Below are 20,262 nucleotides of genomic sequence, written 5' to 3'. Positions count from 1 at the left end.
AGGTGAGCTGTTTACAGTTGTCAGTTCATATGAATATTGGCAGGAACTTATCAAGCTATTTCAGAACAAATAAAGGAAGTTAAAGAAAAAGGAATTTCAAAAGAGGTCTCCAGTCAACCACCCAGAAAATCCTACCAAGGTGGAACCATAGCTAATGCCAGACTTTGTACTTAGGCACAATGTCACTAAATGGATTAAGAAAAAAAAAAGATGCTGAGAAACAATGGATGATGTTTTTCACCCACAGAAACTTGGCAAAAAAAAAAGCTCCATTTGACTTCAAATAAAGACACAGGAAAATAATCTCTTTCATTAGTGGGTTTCATCAGAAACACAACTTAAAGGAGTGAATAAAAAATAAGATTAAATTGTTTATTTTCTTGAGGCCGGATGCCAAATTATTTCAACATATACAAGCATGTTTTGTTTCCCCTTCTCTATGATACTACCATAATCTTCCCCTTCACCTCCCTACAATGTATCCTTAAAAATGGAGGATAACACATATGGATAAATGGACACATTCATGGATGAAAATATAAGCATGTGAAAGGGAGCATAAAGCTGCAATCTCTAAAAATTGTAGTTCTATGTCTGTTTCTGATTCAATCTTCCTTTCTCTGAGGTTTCTCAATATACCTGATAGCTTCTCTTTCCATGATGAGTTACTAATAAGGCAGTAGACAGAGCATGCACTAGGAAGATAAATGATCAGGACATGGGTATACTAAGACCTGACTGGAGCAGAAGGATATCCCAAAGAATTCTAATTGTCTCTGTTTCTTTCTCCAGACAACAATTTTATTATTTTACATACAAAAATAGGGCTATGTCAATTCCAATAGATTTGTGATAGAAAGAGCCATCTGCCACCAGAGAGTGAGAGAATAATAAAGACTGAATAGTATTTCAACTTTTTTGTTTTTAGTGTTGTGTGCTTGTTTTTTTTTTAATTTCTTTTATTTTTTCCTCTTTAGATCTGACTTTTCTTGTGCTGTGGTGAATATGGAAATACGTTTAAAAGAATTGTACATGTTTAACCCATGTTGGATTGCTTGCTGCCTAAGGGTAGAGAGAGGGCAGGAGGGAAAAAAATTTGGAACACAAGATTTTGAAAAGATGAATGTTGAAAACTATCCTTGCATGTATTGGAAAAATAAAAAGCTATTTAAAATAAATTAATTAATTAATTAAAAGTGGGACCAGGAGAAGCAGGCAGATTAGTGCTATACCATGGAGAGGGTCACCCTGATCTATAACTTGCCACCAGACGCAGATGGCTCTGGAAGAGAGAGTGGGGCTGACGATTTTGCATAGCCCTCTCTCACTTAAATCCAACTCACTTGCATGTCATGGCAGCACTGAGCTAATATCATGGGTTTTGGGTTTTTTTTGTTTTGTTTTGGTTTTTTTGAGAACAAAGGACAAACAGCAATAACAACCCATGGAACCTGGTTTCTACTTTGTCCTAGAGTGCTGGCTATTAAAAATAAAGTCCAAATTCTGTACAAGTCTTGGCCCTATAAAGAACAAACCTCAACTCCAGCTGCTGCGAGGAGCCATCGAATGGACTCCATCCGACCTCTTCCATTAAAGTAGTAGAGTTTGGGTTTTTCTGCCATGACTTCAGGTTATCAGTTACCTGGGGAACAAAATAAGGAGAAATAGGTTTTTGATACAAATTAGAAGTTGACTAGAGGATATTTTTTACCCAGATAGTCTGTAGTTGTAAACATCCATTTATGGATTTGATTAAATGACAGTACATATGTAGTATGACATTACATAGCCAAGAGACAAAATGGTATCTTATCAATATTGATCTTTGATTTATATCAGTTGGTAGAAAGTGTGCTAATAGAGAATGAGTAAAAGCTGGTCAAAGGGATTTGCTTCAAGAAGTCTCAATCTTGACTGGCTTAGGAATATCTTTTCAGGTGTAGACCAAAGAAGCAAAGAAAGAGAACAGAACAAGAAATGCAGAACCTTACCAAAAAAAACAAACAAAAAAATTCTTGAGAGATGGAATCATGGACCAAATTATTTTTGGAAAAATAAGGGAGCAGGGGAATGGATATCATGATGATTCAGTATAAGAACACCATCAAGAGAAAAGATTCTAAGATGATGGAGGAGTAGGTCAGAAAATTCTAAGCTCTCCAGGTTTCCTTCACAAACAAACAAAATAATGCCTCAGCAAAAATAAAGAAGTGGGAAAGAACAGTGGTGCTCCTGGGACATCTTGTGAAATATCCTATAAGAAAAATAACTGATCTGGAGAAAAGTCCAAGAGAGAAAACATAAGAATAATTAAACTACTTGAAAGACAAGATCAAAAAAGAAATCCTGATACAATAATACAAGAAATAATTAAAGAAAATTATCTCTAAGTGTTAGAACATCTATTTCTATAGAAATAGAAAAAAAATCTACTAATCACCATTTGAAAGAGATCCTAGGAAGGAAACCTACAGTAATATTCCAAATTCCAAAACCCCCAAGATATGGAGAAAATATTACACGCAACAAGAAAAAAAAATCAAATATGGTGGAGCCACAGTTAGAATTACACAAGACCTAGAACCAGCTATAGTAAAAAGGCCACAAATCTTAAAATAACATGTCATAGAGCAAAAGAACCAGAGTTACAGGCAAAAATCTCATATTTAGCAAAGTTAAACATGACTATGAATGGCAAAAAAAAAGCAAATTCAATGAATTGCCAAACTATCAGGATTTTGTTGCAAAAATATCTGAATCTAACAGAAAATTTGACATAAAAGATGCAAGAGAAATATAAGATAAATATCAAAGATTAATTACAAAGGACTCAATGAGGACAATGTGTTTACTTTTAATAAATGGAAATGTAAACCATATGTCTGATTGTCATTATTAATTGGGTAGTTTGAAAGAAAGATTTGGGTTGAGCCAAGTATGATATGATTCTAAAAAGCAAAATCTGAGTAGAAAATTAAAAGGGTAATTATTTCACACAAATGAGGCACATGAGAGAAAGAACTGATACAGAGCAATTAGATGGTACAGGAGGATTGATAAGTCTGGATGGCCTAAAGAGGAAACAATACATATATGTCTAGAAGATTATAAATCTTTTAAATTCAGAAAGAAACAAGAGAGTAAAGATATATACAGGGAAGGGAGGAAAAGGGAGGGATTTTTAGAGGGAATCCTACTCACATTAGATCTGGATTAAAGAGAGAACAACATATACATTTAGAAAGGAACAACAGTCTTTTAAATTTATAAGAAAATAAGAGAGTGAGTGAATAGGAAAGGAGAGGGTATAGAAGGATGTCAAAATTAATGGGAATGGGATAAAGAAGGAACTCTTATTTTCTCTATATATGAGTATAAATATACATATACACATATTTGCAAGAGTATAAAAGTCTTGTAAATTCAGATAGATACAAGAAGGGAGGGGGAGAAGATAAAGGAGAGATTCTTGGAGGGAGAGTAGATTAAGTAATTAGAGGACAAGGTAAAGGGTAGAAATGAAGTAAAAGAGCCAGGAGGCATAGAAATAAAGTGAAGACGGTTATGAAAATAGGAAAGAGGAGGAGAATAAGCAAGTAATTATAGCTTAGAATGTGAATTGGATGAATTCACCCATAAAATAGAAACAGTAGATTAAAAATTTGAACTCAACAATATATTGCTTTCAGGAAATGTTATAAAAATAAGATACATATTAACGTAAAATAAAGGTCAGTAGTAGAATTAATTATGCAAAAAAAGCCAGGAATATTAATCACAATCTCAAAGCTAAAGGTAAAATAGATTTAATCAAAAGAAAAAAGTAGGGAAATTATACTAGTTTTAGACTATTTAAAATAACTGGACAATATAAGATTGGAATATTGCTGAGGTAGGAAATGCTGAACTGGTAGATTTTTTTAAAATATGGAAAGACTTGGATTTTTGAAGGAAGATCCTATCCATCCTCAGAGAAATAGAGAACAAGTGAAAATAAGAATAATATAGTCTTACATACATATGTATGAATGTCTGTGTGTATATATATATCTATAATTAAAGATATCAACATATATGCTTATTATATATGTGTGTATGTATGTATAAATGTGTGTATCTCTAGATAGATAAATGTATTAATTGTAACCTTCTTGGGAGAAAGGGGAAAAATAAAGTAAAAAGTGTACAATAGAAACCAGAAGAAAAATCTATAGGGAAGCAAAGAAAATGGATAGCTCTAAACATAATGTGTTTTATTATATGGGTTTTCTTGATATGAAAATTTATTACTTCATATTTTGAACCCTTTGAGGTTCTACTGTGCACATGGCAATTTTTGTTTCTTTTCTTGTATTTAGGTTTAAAATAAATTAAAAAAAAAAAAACAACACCACTATCAGCAAGATACAACTAAAGGAGGCAGAATTACCCTGGGCTAAAACTGTGCCCTGGATAGATGTAAATGATGTTTGCTCCTATGAGAAGAACTAGTGTGGAAGATTGATGTGTATTTCAAGATCTCAGGATTAAGAAGAGGGAAGGCAGTCACTCAGCCTCAAAAAATAATAAAATGACTTTATCATCAATCCCTTATGGGTCTGCTATCCTGGATAGTGCTTTCAAGGGATTACTATATTTCAATTATTTTAGATGACACACTTGAAAAAAAAAATTACTGTTATATCTTGTGAAATGGTTGGGACTTGATAGACCAAGTATCTATTCAGAGATTACCCATGCTTGTGAAATTTCCTATGGAAGCTGATTGTGTCAGAAACAAGATAGGTACTGTGTGGATCTGATACAGCCAGATCCACCAAAGCTCATTGGAGTATCAGCATTTCCTGAAACCAATTCTAGCCCATTCTATTTACCTATTAACTTGTATATTTCATAAACACCAAGATTTTTTTAGCTCAGTGAAGATCTTGATGCTGATCTGAAGATTTTGACTCTTGGTCATATATCCTAGCAAACTCTGAGTAAAAATTGCCACTCAGCACTTGTACAAAAATTGTTTGAACCAAACGGTGACTAAGAAAGTCACATTTCTAGGAAAGAAAACACTAAATCTGGGAAGGGAAGACCTTTAGGGTTTCTGGTCAAAGCAGAAATGATTGCTATTTACAATCTCTGATTTGTTACAGCCTTTGCCTTTCTCACACTGAAAATTCTACAATTGGTTGTCATGAACCTCTATGAGCTGAATCTAATACCTTCTGCAAGTGGGCAAATATTAGTTTGCCTGAGGCTATATTTCCTTAGTTTCACCTGTAACATCAAAAGGTGGGTCCTGATCAACTGGGACTGAATGGAACTAGTTATGTATATATTTATTTTGCTTTTTTATATCCATATGTTATTATTATTCATGTGGTTTGGCAATAAACTTAGCTATAAATTGCTTTGTTGTTCATTTATTTCTGTATAGGATAATGTTTGTATATGTTCATTATTAGATATACCTATTGTTATTGCTAATTTTAGTTAGGATTTTTATTTTATTTTTTGCTATTTCTATTTATTTGTAGTATGAGGATATATATAATATGTCATGAATGTAATTTAGGCATTTATTCATTTTAATAGCCTGTTAAGTGATACTTTGTATTGTGCTATGGCTACTCCATGTCATTTTTTTCTCATGTTTTTATTTCATTAATATTTCCCTATAAAATTATGTGGGAAAATTTTTAATTCATTTTTTTATTTCAAATTAAATTTCTCTTCCCCACCCTTTGAGAGGTTTGCCTTTGACAGCACAAACAATATGATATATATGTGAAGTCATGCAAAACATATTTTCATATTAGCCTTATTGCAAAAGAAAACACATACAAGAAAAAGAAAATAAAAAAGAAGTATGCTTTAATCTGCACTCAGATTCATCAGTTCTCTCTCCAGAGCGTAGTTAGCAGTTGTCATCATGGATCCTTTGGAATTGTGTTGTTAGGAGGGAACTCTGGGTAGTCTACTTTCACCAAGTTACCATGACAATAACGGGAATGGAAAAGCAGATGACATTCCCCACCCCTTAACTCCCATCCCAACGTCAGAAATTTTGTCAACCCTTGCAAAATAAACTGAGGTATGCTGACATCTACAAATATATGTCAGAAACATCAAAATAAAAATGAAAACAATTTTAAATAATAAGGATAAGTAGCATCACCGGTAATCATCCACCATCCACATTAACATTATAATCAATAAAGTGAAATAAACATAACCAGGAGAATATAGTAGCAGCAATATATTATAAGGATGATCAACTATGAAAGATTAACTACTCTGACCAAACATGGAAAAGAATGATAGAATGAGCAGAGGACTAAAGCAAAAAAACCCCAAAGATTTGGGAGAGGCCAGTAAGACAAAAGTCTCTATAACACCTTTGTTTTCCTGATTATAATCACTACAAGGCAAGCTGTTCTCCAACTAAACTAATTCTTGTGGCTTCTTTTTCTAACTTCTACTCTTCCCTGGGGAGAAAGAAAAAATGCCAATTTTTGTTTCCTATCAGTAGAAGCACCAAGAAACCATATTTCAAATTAACCATTCCCTGCCTGTTCATTTTGATGTGTATGCTATTTAAATGGTTGTCGGATAAAATATATGTCCATCAACCCAAACTGTTTCCAATTGTTATTAAGTTTATAAAGAGATAGAGATATGGAGGATCCCATTTCTTAGAACAAAGAGGACTTGCCTTAGGGAAAGATGGAGAAACCAGAAGACCCAAGAAAAAGGAGTGTTTTATTTTCATCATCTGGTAGAGGGCATATGAGTATGAATGGTATATTAGATAAAAAGAATCACTCTTAGAAGCCAGGAAGTTCACACATTGGAAATAACATCCACTTTCACCTTTAGAATACTTTGAGTAATTAATTAGTTTTTTCCATCTTTGAGCGGCAGCTTCAAAGAGCAACCTATCATCAAAGGAAAAGATAATAATGTCACCCTTTCACCACTGGTCAGCACTGGAGGACTTCCATTCCACAGGCAATAGCCTTATGGAGGCCATGACTTACAAGCTAACTTAGAACTGAAAAGCTCCTGGCTTTGCTCACACACTTCTCTGAAGGTTAAGCAATGATTCATTTTCCTTAGCTAATTGTTCTATATTCTCTAACCACAAAAATCAAGTTTTATAGTGTTATTAAAAAATTAAAAAGACTTGATGCACAAAAATCCTTGACTAGCCAAATCCTTTAACTGAATTTGTGAAAGAAATAAGAATCAGGAAGAAGGGAGAGAGGAGAGAAAAATGATGACTTTTATAGCCAAATTTCTCTATTCTATAACCCAATCTTACTTTTCCTTACCTGAGAAAGAGAAAGTCTTTAATAAAAGATACTTTTAAATTTTGTGGCAAACTGATTTTTATGGTTTTTATAATAGCTTTTTATTTTCAAAGTATATGCAAAGATGGTTTTCAGCATTCCCCTATGCAAAACCTTGTGTTCCAAATTTTTCTCCCTCCCTTCTCCCTACCTCCTCCCCTAGGCAAAAAGTAATCCAATATATGTTAAACATGTATAATTCTTCTATATATATTTCCATATTTATCAAGCTCCCCAAAAAAAAATCAGACCAAAAAGGAAAAAAAATTAAAAAGGGAAAAAAAAGCAAGCAAATGACAACAAAAAAGGTGGAAATGCTATGTTGTGACATACAGTTAATCCCCACAGTTCTCTCTCTGGATGCAGATGGCTCTCTCCATCACAAGATCATTGGAATTGGCCTGAATCATCTCATTGTTGAAAAAAGCCACTTCCATCAGAGTTGATCATCACAAAATCTTATTTTTGTTGTATGTAATGTTCTCTTGTATCTACTCATTTCACTTAGCATCAGTTTATGTAGGTCTCTCCAGGCCTCTCTGAAATGATTCTGTTGATCATTTTTTATAGAACAATAATATTCCATAACATTCATATACCATAACTTATTCAGCCATTCTTCAACTGATGGCCATCCACTAAGTTTCCAGTACCTAGCCATTTCAAAAAGGGCTGCCACAAACATTTTTGCACATGTGGGTTCCTTTCTCACCTTTATGATCTCTTTGGAATATAAGCCCAGTAGAAACACTGCTGGATCAAAGGGTATGCACAGTTTTATGTCTCTTTGAGCATAGTTTCAAGTTGCTCTCCAAAAGGGTGAATCAGTTCACAGATCCACCAACAATGTATCAGTGTCCCAGTTTTCCCACATCTCCTCCAACATTTATCATTATCTTTTCCTGTCATCTCAGCCAATCTGAGAGCCATGTAGTGGTACCACAGAGTTGTCTTAATCGGCATTTCTCTAATCAATAGTGATTTAGAACGTTTTTTCATATGACTTGAAATGAAATGGTTTTAATTTCTTCATCTGAAAATTGTCTGTTCATATCCTTTGACCATTTATCAATTGGAGAATGGTTTGTTTTCTTCTAAATTTGAGTCAATTCTTTTTATATTTTAAAAATGAGGCCTTTATCAGAACCCTTGGATGTAAAATCCCCTTGCCCCCAGTTTTCTGCTTCCCTTCTAATCTTGCCTGAATTAGGGAGTCAAACTTATTTTTAAGGAAATTACTAATTCTTCTTCCTTTTCACCTCCCTTTACTGTAACTACATTGTGAAAAGTTTCTTCTAACTCTGAGACAGTCCTTTTCCTTGGGATAATTGCAAATATAATACCATTGGAATGATAAAGAAAATGTAAGCACAAACATTTACCATTCTAGCAATATTCAGATAGGGAAAGTTCCCCCTAGATCTCTCCTCTCATTTCCCACAAAATGATTGCAAATTCATAGGACTACAGATTTACAACTAGACTTTACCTTAGTGATAACTTCTTCCAAAATCTAATAAATAAATCCCTGTTATTGAAATGCCTCACTTTAATTTCTAAATGATTTCACCCTAAAAATTTTGGAGCTAAAATCTTGACCCTGGAAGTCTATCTTAGCACACCTCTTTTTCCAGGTATACTCTATATAAAAAGATTGTCAACTTCTTGAAGATAGAAATCATGTCTAATACTTGTTTTGCATTTCCTTTACCTCCTAGCCCAATTCTGGACACAGTTCAGTACAGCTTTTTAAAAAATTATTGATATCTTTTTTTTTTCTCATCACCTAGATTTCTCTTTCCCTCCTCTCCTCCTCCCCTTCCCAGAGAGGTGACATAATAAATGATTTTTTTAATGAAGAAAAAAAAACTTCAAGAAAATTATTCAATGAATCAAAAAAAAATCTGATATATGAAACACTTCACTCCTTCACTTCTGCAAAGTCGCAAAAGAAAATGCCTTCTTATATCTCTTCTTTGGGACTGAATTTTTTCTTTACAATTTCTCAATATTCATTTCCCCCCTCCCAATTATATGTAAACAAAAATTTTGAGTTCTATGTTCTCTTCTTCTTTTCCTTCCCTCCCCTTTCCTTGAAAAGGCAAGCAATTTGATATACATGTTCAGTCATGCAAAACATCTCCATATTATCCATCAATGTTTACTTTCAATTATTTTGTGTTCATTGTTCTTTCCGTGTATATTGTTCTACTCGTTGTGTATCTAATTTTCCTGGTTCTGTTTACATAGTACATGCTTCTTAAGCAATATTTCAAAACTAACCCTTTCAAGCATTCAGCTAACCTCAAATCTTTCTTGTATCCCTTCTCTTTCCCTTGAGCTCTATTTAATTTCATTCAACAGTATCACTTAAGCCCCATTTGGGGAACAAAGAAGCACGCATTTGCTTTAATTCATAGAATTCCATCAATGACCCCTTTTCACCTGAGAAATTTTTATGTGACTCTGGATATATAGAATATGTAGAATGAAAAACTGGTATTCAAATCAAACATTTACTGATAATAAATCATAATTTTGTGACTCCGACGTTCAGTTATGAGATCCTATATGGGGTCACAATTTACATTTTAAGAAGCTAGAAATAGAAGTAGGAATCCTGGCACTTGGAGGACATTCAGTTGCCAGAGCTAGTAAAATGCAGGGTAAGTACTATTGATAATAGTCAAAGTTACAGTCTGTCAACCCACAATTTTCCTGTGGTTTTTTCTAGTAGCAAAATACAGATGTGAGATACATATTATAGATGTCTATATCTATGTATCTCTATCTTCATATTTATCTCCATCTCTATCTATATCTCTCTCTAACTAATATTATGAGGAAAGCTGAGCTCCATAGAATCAGTGTTTTTAAATTGTAGTGCTAGAGAAGACTTTTGAGAGTCTCTTGGACAGTAAGAAGATCAAATCAATCAATTCTCAGGTTATTCATTGGAACGTCAAATACTGAAGCTGAAGCTTAAATACTCTGGCCACATAATGAGAAGGTGGGTCTCAATGGAAAATGAAAGATAGAAGGCCAAAGGAAAAGTGAACAGCAAAAGGATGCCAATGGATGCATAATGTTGTGGAAACAATAAACATTAATTTGGAAAGGCTTAGAGAGATAATGGAGGATAGAATGTGGTCCATTAGGTCACAGACACAGCTGAACAACTGACCAACAACCATCCACTTCTTATCGCAGGAAAGCCCAGCAGCTGGGCTATCATGCTTCTCAAACTGAATATAATACAGAGAAACACTTTCCCTCTTGTTCTGCAACCCGTCCCCTATCCCAGGATGGCCCAGTGCCCTGGAGTATTCCCTTTCCATGAGTGGACAAGACTTGGGGAACTACTTCCTGGTGCACTTCTTGTCCCTGGACTTTCTAGTTTTACTGTCCTTCTTTCTAGGAGGGATATGTTTGGTGTGGAGGCCTGAGCATCAGCAACATAGAGTAAAACACATCTATATGGTCCAGGAAGCAAAGTCTAAGTTTCAGATTGGATGAAGGAGAATAATAATGTCATGGTGACAAGACAGCCTGGATTTGGCATGCAGATCTTGACCCAAGCTAGAAAAACAAGATCTGACTCCAAATACAGTCCTTTTTCCACTATATCATATTACCTTCTTTCTACCCCTAAAATTATTACTCCTTCTGACTTTGCCATTTCTGTCAGTGGGGCTGCTTTTCAACTGAATGAACTTTCTCTATTGGAAACTTCCTTCTCACATTCAATCAGTTACAATTTCTTTGAAATCCCATTTTGCAATATCTTTGACATTCTTCCTCTTCTCTCTGTTTCTATTCCTACCATGGCACAATTCATAGATACATCAACTTAGAGCTAGAAGGAAGCGCCAAGACTAGTCTGATCCCCTTATGTTATAGATGAGGAAGCTGAAGCTCAAAATTGTTGTATCTTGTTCCAAATAACACTGGTAAGAAGTGGCAGGTCCAGGATTCTAACCCAGGGACCCTAGCTCTATCATCCCTCTATCACCCTGCCTCCTCCTAAAATCAAATACATATTCCTTCCACATCAAGGGATTTAGGCTGTGCCATCCTGCCATCTGGAAAATCCACATAAAATTTTTTGGCACTTCTTCGTGCCAGAGAAGAATTCTGAATTATTATAATATTAAAAAATAAAATATCTTGATATTATATATTTCATGTATTTCTGAGTTTCTAAACTTTTTTCTGTGTCATCTTCTGGCCTTGGTGTCTTGTCCAGCTTCTGCAAAACTCCCCCAAAATTTTCATTTAATTTTTTATTCCAACTTGAGATATAGTGAAATTGAGATGGAGAAAGTGGCCCTGTAGAAGGGATAGCTGTTAAAATCAATTATTCTCATTGTGAGAGTAGAACAGTACCACAAATCAAAATAGCAGGTGCAGCAAAGCAGGCATTGTACCAGTGAGGGAAAAAAAACCCAGATGGTAACAAAGGGAGTCCTGAGGACTGCCTAGATTTCCGGAAAACAGCAGAGACATTAGGAGTTCTGACTCTCCCTGTAAACTAAGGCTGAATTATTCTATCTTTTCTTTTCTTTTTTTGAAATAGTTTTTTATTTTTAAAATATATGCAAAGATAGTTTTCAACATTCACCCTTGCAAAACCTTGTGTTCCAAATTTTTCTCATTCCTTTCCCCTATCCCTTCCCCTAGAAAGCAAGTAACCCAATATATGACAAACATGTACAATTCTTCTCTCTATATATTAACATAATTATCATGCAACACAAGAAAAATCAGATTAAAAAGGGAAAAATGAGAAAGAAAACAAAAAGCTCCCCAACAACAACAACATAAAACAAAAGTGAAAAAATTATGTAGTGATTCACATTCACTCATGACAGCTCTCTTTCTGAATGCAGATGGCTCTTGCCATCACAAGTATATTGTGATTATACCTTTTCAAGTGTGGCTTTGTGAGCTGGCTTTTTGATCCTTATTAGGTGTGTCTTGATTTAAATAAAATCTGATACCTACAGATTCTGAGCCACACCCTTCCAGTACTCCCCCACCCCAGCTGAGAGTAAGCTCTTCAGAGCTTGTACACCTGAGAATGTTTTTTGAATAGAGCAGCTTTACCTGAAACCTGATGTGCTGAGCTCACACAGAACATACCATTGAAATCCCTAGTCACACAATGCCTAAGGTGAGTTAGCTGGAAAATAATGAGAGTGAATTGCTTGAGCTTAGATAGGGTGTGGTGTTATGGACAGATGAGAATGAGGGTAGATGATGAAATGTGACAAAAAGATATTAGGCTAAGAAGCTGGAAGGTCAAGTTCAAGTTGACCTTCACTTTACTTCACCACATGACCAAGTCTGCCATTTCTCTAAGTCTCTTAAAAACCAACTATTTGCATGGTCTACTTCACTGGGTTATTGAGAGGAAAATGTCTTGTATTCCTTAAAGTGTCACATACATTTAAGCCATTAAGAGAAAAAAATATGACAATAGCATTTTTGTTTGTTTTGGTTGGAGATGATCAAATTGGGTCTTTAGGTAAAATAACTCCACCTGATGACCTCCCTCTAGGAGCTGACATGTTCACAATCAAAGATGAGATGGTCAAGCCAGAAGCAATGTCTCTGTATGAAAGAATCACAATGTAAAGTTGTGTGAAACCTATCTACCTCTAGTTAGTATAGTCAGACTAGTCCCTTTCTTCCCCTATTGATGACTGTCCATTAGTGCAGTCCTTGATAACAAAAGAATTTCTACCAGTGTGCATTCTTACCTAATTCATTCTTAATAAATTTATTCAAAAGGTACCTAGAGTCAGCTTACCTTAGGTTAGTGAATTTGAAAAGGGGTCCTGTTTACTTTGCCTCTCCAGGTATAAAATAATATTAGCTCTAACTGGTAGGGATACTTAGATCTAATCTGACCTCATGGGCACATGTTTTCCCAGAGCTGCCTTTCTGCTGCTTCTAACTCTCAGAGACAAGAATATACATTTTTGACTTGCGTAGCTAATTAGTATGCACATATTTCTTGAGTGTATATTTTTGTATATTATAGAGGATTTTTTTTTTAGGTTCAAGAAACATAAACAAGAAAAAAATAATCTCTTGGAGGTGAGTTCTAGTCACCTTGACTTTTAGCTTTTGTGTGTTTATGTGTGTGTGTGTGTTTAAACATATAAACACACACACATTGATATATATGTATATGTGTGTATATAGATACATACATAAATGCATATATGTGTATATATACCTACATATGTATATGTATATAAGATATACATAGCTTATATGTATAGTTAAGAGATATATATCTACATTATTTATATATATCTCACAAGTAGTTGTATTCTTTTTTAATAATAGCTTTTTATTTTCATAATATATGCTGATAGTTTTCAGCATTCATCTTTGCAAAACCTGTGTTCCAAATTTTTCTCCTTTCCCCCACTCCTCCCCTAAACAGCAAGTAATCCAATATATTTCTACATTTATCATGATACACGAGAAAAATCATATAAAAAAATGATAAAGAAAAAAGGCAAGTAAACAATAAGGAAAAAGGTGAAAATACTATATTGCGATCCACATTTAGTCCCCATAGTTCTCTTCTGGGTACAGATGGATCTCTCCATCACATCTATTAGAATTGGCCTGAATCACCTCATTGTTAAAGAGTCATGAAGGAGTTGTATCCCCTCCTCCTAAATTATTTTTATCCATATCCTTTATGTTTGTCATGGTCATTTCCTAATGTATCCCTCTATCCAAAGAGACATATCTTTTAACAAAAAATTAGTTCAGCAACTTGGAGAAACTGAGTAACCCATCAGTTAATTCTGGCAATATATGCAATGTTACACACCTATATAGTCTTCCACTTCTGCAAAAGAAGGGAGGATGCAATATTTTCTAATCTTTTCTTTAGAGACAAGCTTAGTCATTATAATTATACCAATTGTTCCTTTTTTAACAGGAGTATTCCAATTAGAACTAATGCTCCTAGTTCAGTGGTACCTCCTAACAGGTACTGGGATCAGGTAACACTGCAGTTTATCAGATAACTCATTTGATAATATATTTGATTATTAAAAGTTTTGTTTTCTGAATATTGATTCTGTGCTTAGAGATGTTCTCAGTGTTTTGGGAGATCCAGACAATTATTCTGTTAGGTCCTTAGCTTTCAGGACTTAAAACCAAATCATTCCCACCCAGACTGGTTGATTCTCTATACCACACTTTTGTGATGGGATGGTGGGATGGTAAAGTATATGACCCAAGATAAAATTTTTTGAAGTGTACTCTTATCCACTGTAGCATTTATTTTCGCATTTGCAACTTTTGAGCCTAACTCCTTGCAAAGACTTGGTGCTTGTGGGATTATTGGCCATTTTATAAGCCTTGTAGTTTAGGGTTTTTCAAGTTTTGTCGTTATTCTATTTTTTATTTAGTTGTTTCATTTGTGTGCTACTCTTTATGACTCTGTTTAGAGTTTTCTTGGAGAAGATACTGGATTGATTTGTCATTTTCTTCTTCAGCTTATTTTACAGATGAGGAAACTGAAGCAAATAAGGTTAAATGAATTGTCCAGGATCACATAGCTGATACATGTCTGAGGTACGATTTGAACTGAGAAAAATAAGTCTTTTTGACTCCAGCCCCAGTGCTCTATCTATTAAAGTATCTAGCTGTCCTCTTTCAAGGTTTGCATGATTAGTTTATTAATTATTAATTCAAATTATTAATCTACTGTATTTTACATTAGTAATTAATTATATTATTATTTGATATTATTTTCCTACTATTCAGCCTTTCTTACATCTCTGGTAAAATTCCAACTTGATCATAGTGAATGATTTTGGGACATATGTTGATGTAGTCTTTTTGTTCAGATTTTATTTTAAATTTTTGAATCAATATTTATTAGTGATATTTATTTTGCATTGCTTTACAATTCACTGGTTTAAGACTGTATTTTGGGGGGTAGCTAGTTGACATAGTTGATAGAGCACCAACCTTGACCTCAAAAGGACCTGAGTTCAATTCTATGCTCAGATATTTAACTCCTACTTTCTCCCCCCAAAAAGGAAAAAAAATTAGTTATACCTGCTCTCAAGGGGTCACTATATTGATGCCAAAGAAAGGTGTTTCTCCAGAGAGAGGACTGTGTGGACCACAACATAGCATTTTCATTATTTGTGTTGTTGTTTGCTTGCATTTTATTTTCTTTATCATTTTTTCCTTTTTTATTTGATTTTTCTTGTGCAGCAAGATAATTGTATAAATATGTATGCATATATTGGATTTAACATATACTTTACCATGTTTAATATATATTGGATTACTTGCTTTCTAGGGGAGAGGTGGGGAAGGGAGGGAAAAATTGGAACACAAAGCTTTCCAAGGATTAATGTTGAAAAATTACCCATGCATCTTTAATAAAAAAAAAAATTAAGAGGGAAGAAATGGCACAGTTCCTGGAACTTGGTAGGTGCTTAATAAATGTTTCTTCTCTTCATCTCTACTTCCTTCCCTCCCTCCCCTTTTTTTTTTTTAGAATTCAAGAAATCCACCAATCTCAATCTTCTTTATATCTGGGTTTACAGGTGTATATCACCACATCTAGTTATTCATTTGTTCATAACAAGAAGCTGCATACCATACTGTGGTGTGAGGATAAGCTACAGAAAAGGTTTCTGGATTATTAAAGGACTAAAGCACTGGAATAAATGAAGATACACAAAGCCATGTTTGATCTAGTCAGCACTGTTCCATTGTGAAGAGAGCATCACTGAAAAGATCTTGCACACTGCCCAGGATTTTCTAGGAACCAGTAGATTACTGGGCACCATGTTTAGAAGGGAGAATAAAGCAAACCGAGATGTGTGTGAGCATTTTGAAGAGACTCTTCCAGATTTCCCTCCCAGATAAAGTAATATGTGAAAAGTAATTATTGGAATATAAACTCTTTTAGAGCATGGAGTGGAATTGCTTTTTATAGCACTTGGCACATAATAACAGCTTACTAAATGTTTCTTGAATAAATGCTTATTGATAAAATCTATTTTGAATATTCACACTAAACCCTAAAGAAATTTACCTCAACCTCCTTTTTGGTCAAAAGAGAAATATGTCAGATATAGCAGAACCACTAGATTAGGACATCCCTTTCTCCAGGCATGTTATCAGGACTGCCCAGGCTCTTGGGCAAACTGAAGCAGAGTTCACACCTATACCCTCAGTATATAATTAATAGAAAAAGTTGTCATTATTTTAAGAAAATAACATTCCGTTCTTGTAGGATAAGAGAAAGTTAAACTTTATCTGTTATATGTTACTGAAACACTCCAAGAGTGGAAGGGGCCAGATAGGAAAAGCTAACAGTTTGTTACAGTGTCACAGAGCTTTTACATATGAAAAATGGGAAAGTTGTCTACTTGAGGACATGAATGACTAAAGGCATTGATTCACTTTAAAAATATGAAAAATCATGACAGCCTCATCAAGCTCTTAACTACAACCAGGAGCAAGGTAAAAATATTTTCATCTCTGCTGAATTTGCTTTCTACATTTATGAAGTGAGTTCCTATGAGAAAGGAAAGCACAGCTACTAGAAATATTGATATATGATATGATTATAAATTCCCACATCTTAAGATAGATCAGAACTTGAACATCCAGATAAATGGGAAGCTACACCTTTGTTTCAACAATGATCTCATTGCCTATGAAATTCCTATTTGGGGGATTTTCCTTCAGGATCAACTTATGGATATTCAAAATTGGCCTTATATACATACTCATACCTCATTTTTTTTAAACTCCAAATGGCTTAAGCCAGCCAAAAATGATTAATTTGTATAAGCAGGCATGAAGGATTTCTTAACTTATTATTAAGAGACGGCCTTTTAGTTCTATCTAATTCACTGCAATTTTAATTACTATTTGTAACTCCCCAAGGAGAGGCAAACTTAGAAAACCTTCTTTCCATCTCTTCTCCATAGACTCTTGAGTTTTGTCATGTTATCCCCCTTTACCCCAGCAAACTGCCCATACACCACACTTATAACAGGTATACACCAAACTTTGAGATACTGTCAAATTGCTGACTTGGAATAAATGATCCCAAAATAAATACCAAACAGATCTGTTTATATAAAACAATTTGCCTTGTATTTTTTATCCATATATCAGGATTACCTCTGAACCAAATGAATTAAACACTTATCCAGATAGGATTTTCTCTCCTCTATAGACAAGCATAAAAACAGTCGATTAGCATTGAGGTGTGAAATCTAGAAACAAGAAAATAATCCCTAAAGTAGCCCATTTGCTGAATTAAGCTGTTAAAGATGCATTTTTATAAATCTATTCTTATTGACCAAATCTTAAGACATCTCTATGAAAATACCACTAACCTTTTATTCCTGAGCAGTCTCTCCGCAGTTCTTGACAGAATGAGAGCTTGGGACTTGTAGTTATATATCAGAAGCCCCACCCATGTAAAGAAGAACATAACAGTGTAACTCAGTAACATAGGTTATTTATCAGGGCCCCTTTCTAGTCCTATCCCCGAGATGTTTTGTGGGCTCTATTCTCTGATTCTGTACTTAAGCTATAGTGGAAAACAAAAAACAAAAAACCTAGCTCTGAAGTCAGAGGAACTAAGTTCAAATTCTAGCTCTGACATTTATTATCTGTGTGACCTTAAGCAAATTTCCATGAAAGTTCCTACATGGGTCTCAATTTCTTCATCTTTCAAATGAAAGACTTAGAGGAAATGATCTTACTTATATGAAATGGTGCAAAGAAAAGAGCAGAACCAGAACATTGTACTTAAATGTCCTACATCATAGCCCTAGGTGAATAATTAGATGTAGAGTGAGACTATCACAACAATCATCATCATTTCCCATTTATATAGTTCCTTAAGGAAAGCAATATACATTTATTTAAATGTCTACTCTGTGCCAGGTACCACGATTAGTATTTTAGAGATAATATTTCATTTGATCATCATAATAATTTTGGAAAGCAGATGCTATTATTGTCTTAATTTTACAATTAAGGAAACTGATGAAAACTGAGGTTGAGTGATTAGCCCAGGATAATCTAGCTATAGGACTGCCTGAGTCCAAGTCCATCATTCTATTCATTATTTGTCAAGTACTTTTCTTACTTCCCTAATGAGATGGGTAATACAGATGATGAAGTCCTGGGCTGCTAGATGGGTGTGGAAAGAAAGCCTAAATTATAATATGGGATCTGGTAGCTACTCCCTGAAGCATACTAAGAGAAACTCTGATGGGATCATCTCAGCCTTAAGTGAACCTTTTGTTCAAGTGGATTTTTGATTATAGTCCCACCCCAGATGGAGGTCTCTAGAAACTCCACCTATCCAATCAGAAAGCCAAGTTAGGATGTCAAACCCCTGAGATTATATTTCCCCTGTAAAAAAATCTCCTTTTATGGTAGATTCTTGCTAAACTTATTTAGAAATTTAGCCCACCTATAAACGGTGTAATACCAGTAATGGCATCTTTCTTCTGGTTCCTGCTAGGGAACTTGTCTTCTGCTTTATTAATTGCTAAAATCCCTTTCCTTACAAAAAACTTATGATTTAGCCCACTTTTAGCAAGGTAATAAAATCTTTTCTCCTTAAATTGGAGGATGTCTAAGCCTACGAATTCTTTTGACATGACCTGATACTGATCCATAACCTAGTACACTGTCAGGCTATCACCCCCATATATCATCATTTTGGTGGTCTTATAAAAGGGGAGTCTGACTGCATCCCATTAGCTCAATACAAGTATATTCCTGTTTTACTCATAAAGAACCTGAGACCCCCCAGTAGCTGTTTGGCTGCGGTTATATATTTATCATGACAAGATCTTTAAGAACACTGTCTTTGGTTTAGCCACAAAAGACACAAGCTGGAAACATAGTGTTATATATACATATACATATATATATATATATATATATATATATATATATATATATATATATATATATATATATATACACAAATGCATATAAACTATATATGTGTGTGTGTATATACATATATACATATACATACACATATATATAGTGGCCACAAACTGGTAGCATAACAGAACGTATCCTCAACATGATGTCAGGAAAGTAGCATTTCAGCCCCAGACCTGTCCTTTCCCTAGCTGGATGGTACTTCCCCCTATTGAGATTCAGTTTCCTTAACTATAAGATAGATGGGTTTATTTATTTGTTTAAAGAAACCTATGGTTTCATTGCTATGGGGAACCCCCAGGAAGGAAACTCCTTTTACTGATGGCGCACATCAGCATCTATTCTTCAATTTATAATCTTAGAAAGTCACCCAGAGCAATGAGAGATTATTATCCAGGACACGCCCCCCTCCCATCAATCTATATGAACCCCTGGTCTTCCTGATACCAAGACAAGCTCTCTATGTCCATCATAATGCCCCTTTGGTATCATAAACTGTTAGCTAAATAACATCTATTAATGTTTAATTAATTATAATCAATTATATCTTTATATAATTAATATCTTAATATATATAATAATTTTATACATATAATATACATAATATATATTATACGTATAATATACATAATAATTTTATATATAATATATAAATAGTTGCTGTTACTGTAAATTTATGGGAAACAATTATGTTGGATTATGATATTGATAGGAAATGAGAGTGATTTGTATTAGATCCCTAAATCTCAAAATTGAAATGACATAAAACAAAAACGTCCCTTGGATAGGATATGGGTCTGACCTCTGTGGAATTCCATTCTCTTGATAAGGGTGACTTGGGTAAACTAAATCCACAATTTCTCTTGCTATGATTCCCACAACCTCTCCCTTTGAAGGTTTTACTAAGCCTGTTTGTTCACTTGAGGTCAAA

The 20,262-nt window shown here is 34.3% G+C and overlaps 1 protein-coding gene across 2 annotated transcripts in view; it reads right to left on the bottom strand.

Annotated features, from left to right (window-relative positions):
- Nucleotides 1-17,847, bottom strand: part of LOC141566299 (glutathione S-transferase A4-like) — a 45,423-nt gene extending 27,576 nt beyond the window's left edge. Inside the window, exons 1-2 of one of the 2 annotated variants that reach the window (XM_074310653.1) lie at nucleotides 17,756-17,847; nucleotides 1,536-1,642 (exon numbers count right to left, since the gene is read on the bottom strand). In XM_074310653.1, coding sequence (XP_074166754.1) covers nucleotides 1,536-1,622 — 87 coding nt within the window. In that variant the 5' untranslated portion in view covers nucleotides 1,623-1,642; nucleotides 17,756-17,847. The remainder of the gene's footprint in view (nucleotides 1-1,535; nucleotides 1,643-17,755) is intronic. The other variant, XM_074310652.1, reaches the window with a different exon arrangement.
- Nucleotides 17,848-20,262: the final 2,415 nt, after the last annotated feature.

The sequence above is a fragment of the Sminthopsis crassicaudata genome, chromosome 4, assembly GCF_048593235.1.
Source record: "Sminthopsis crassicaudata isolate SCR6 chromosome 4, ASM4859323v1, whole genome shotgun sequence".
NCBI classification, from domain to species: domain Eukaryota; kingdom Metazoa; phylum Chordata; class Mammalia; order Dasyuromorphia; family Dasyuridae; genus Sminthopsis; species Sminthopsis crassicaudata.
Note: the sequence above shows the minus strand (reverse complement) of the source record. Positions and strands in the feature narration are given on the sequence as shown.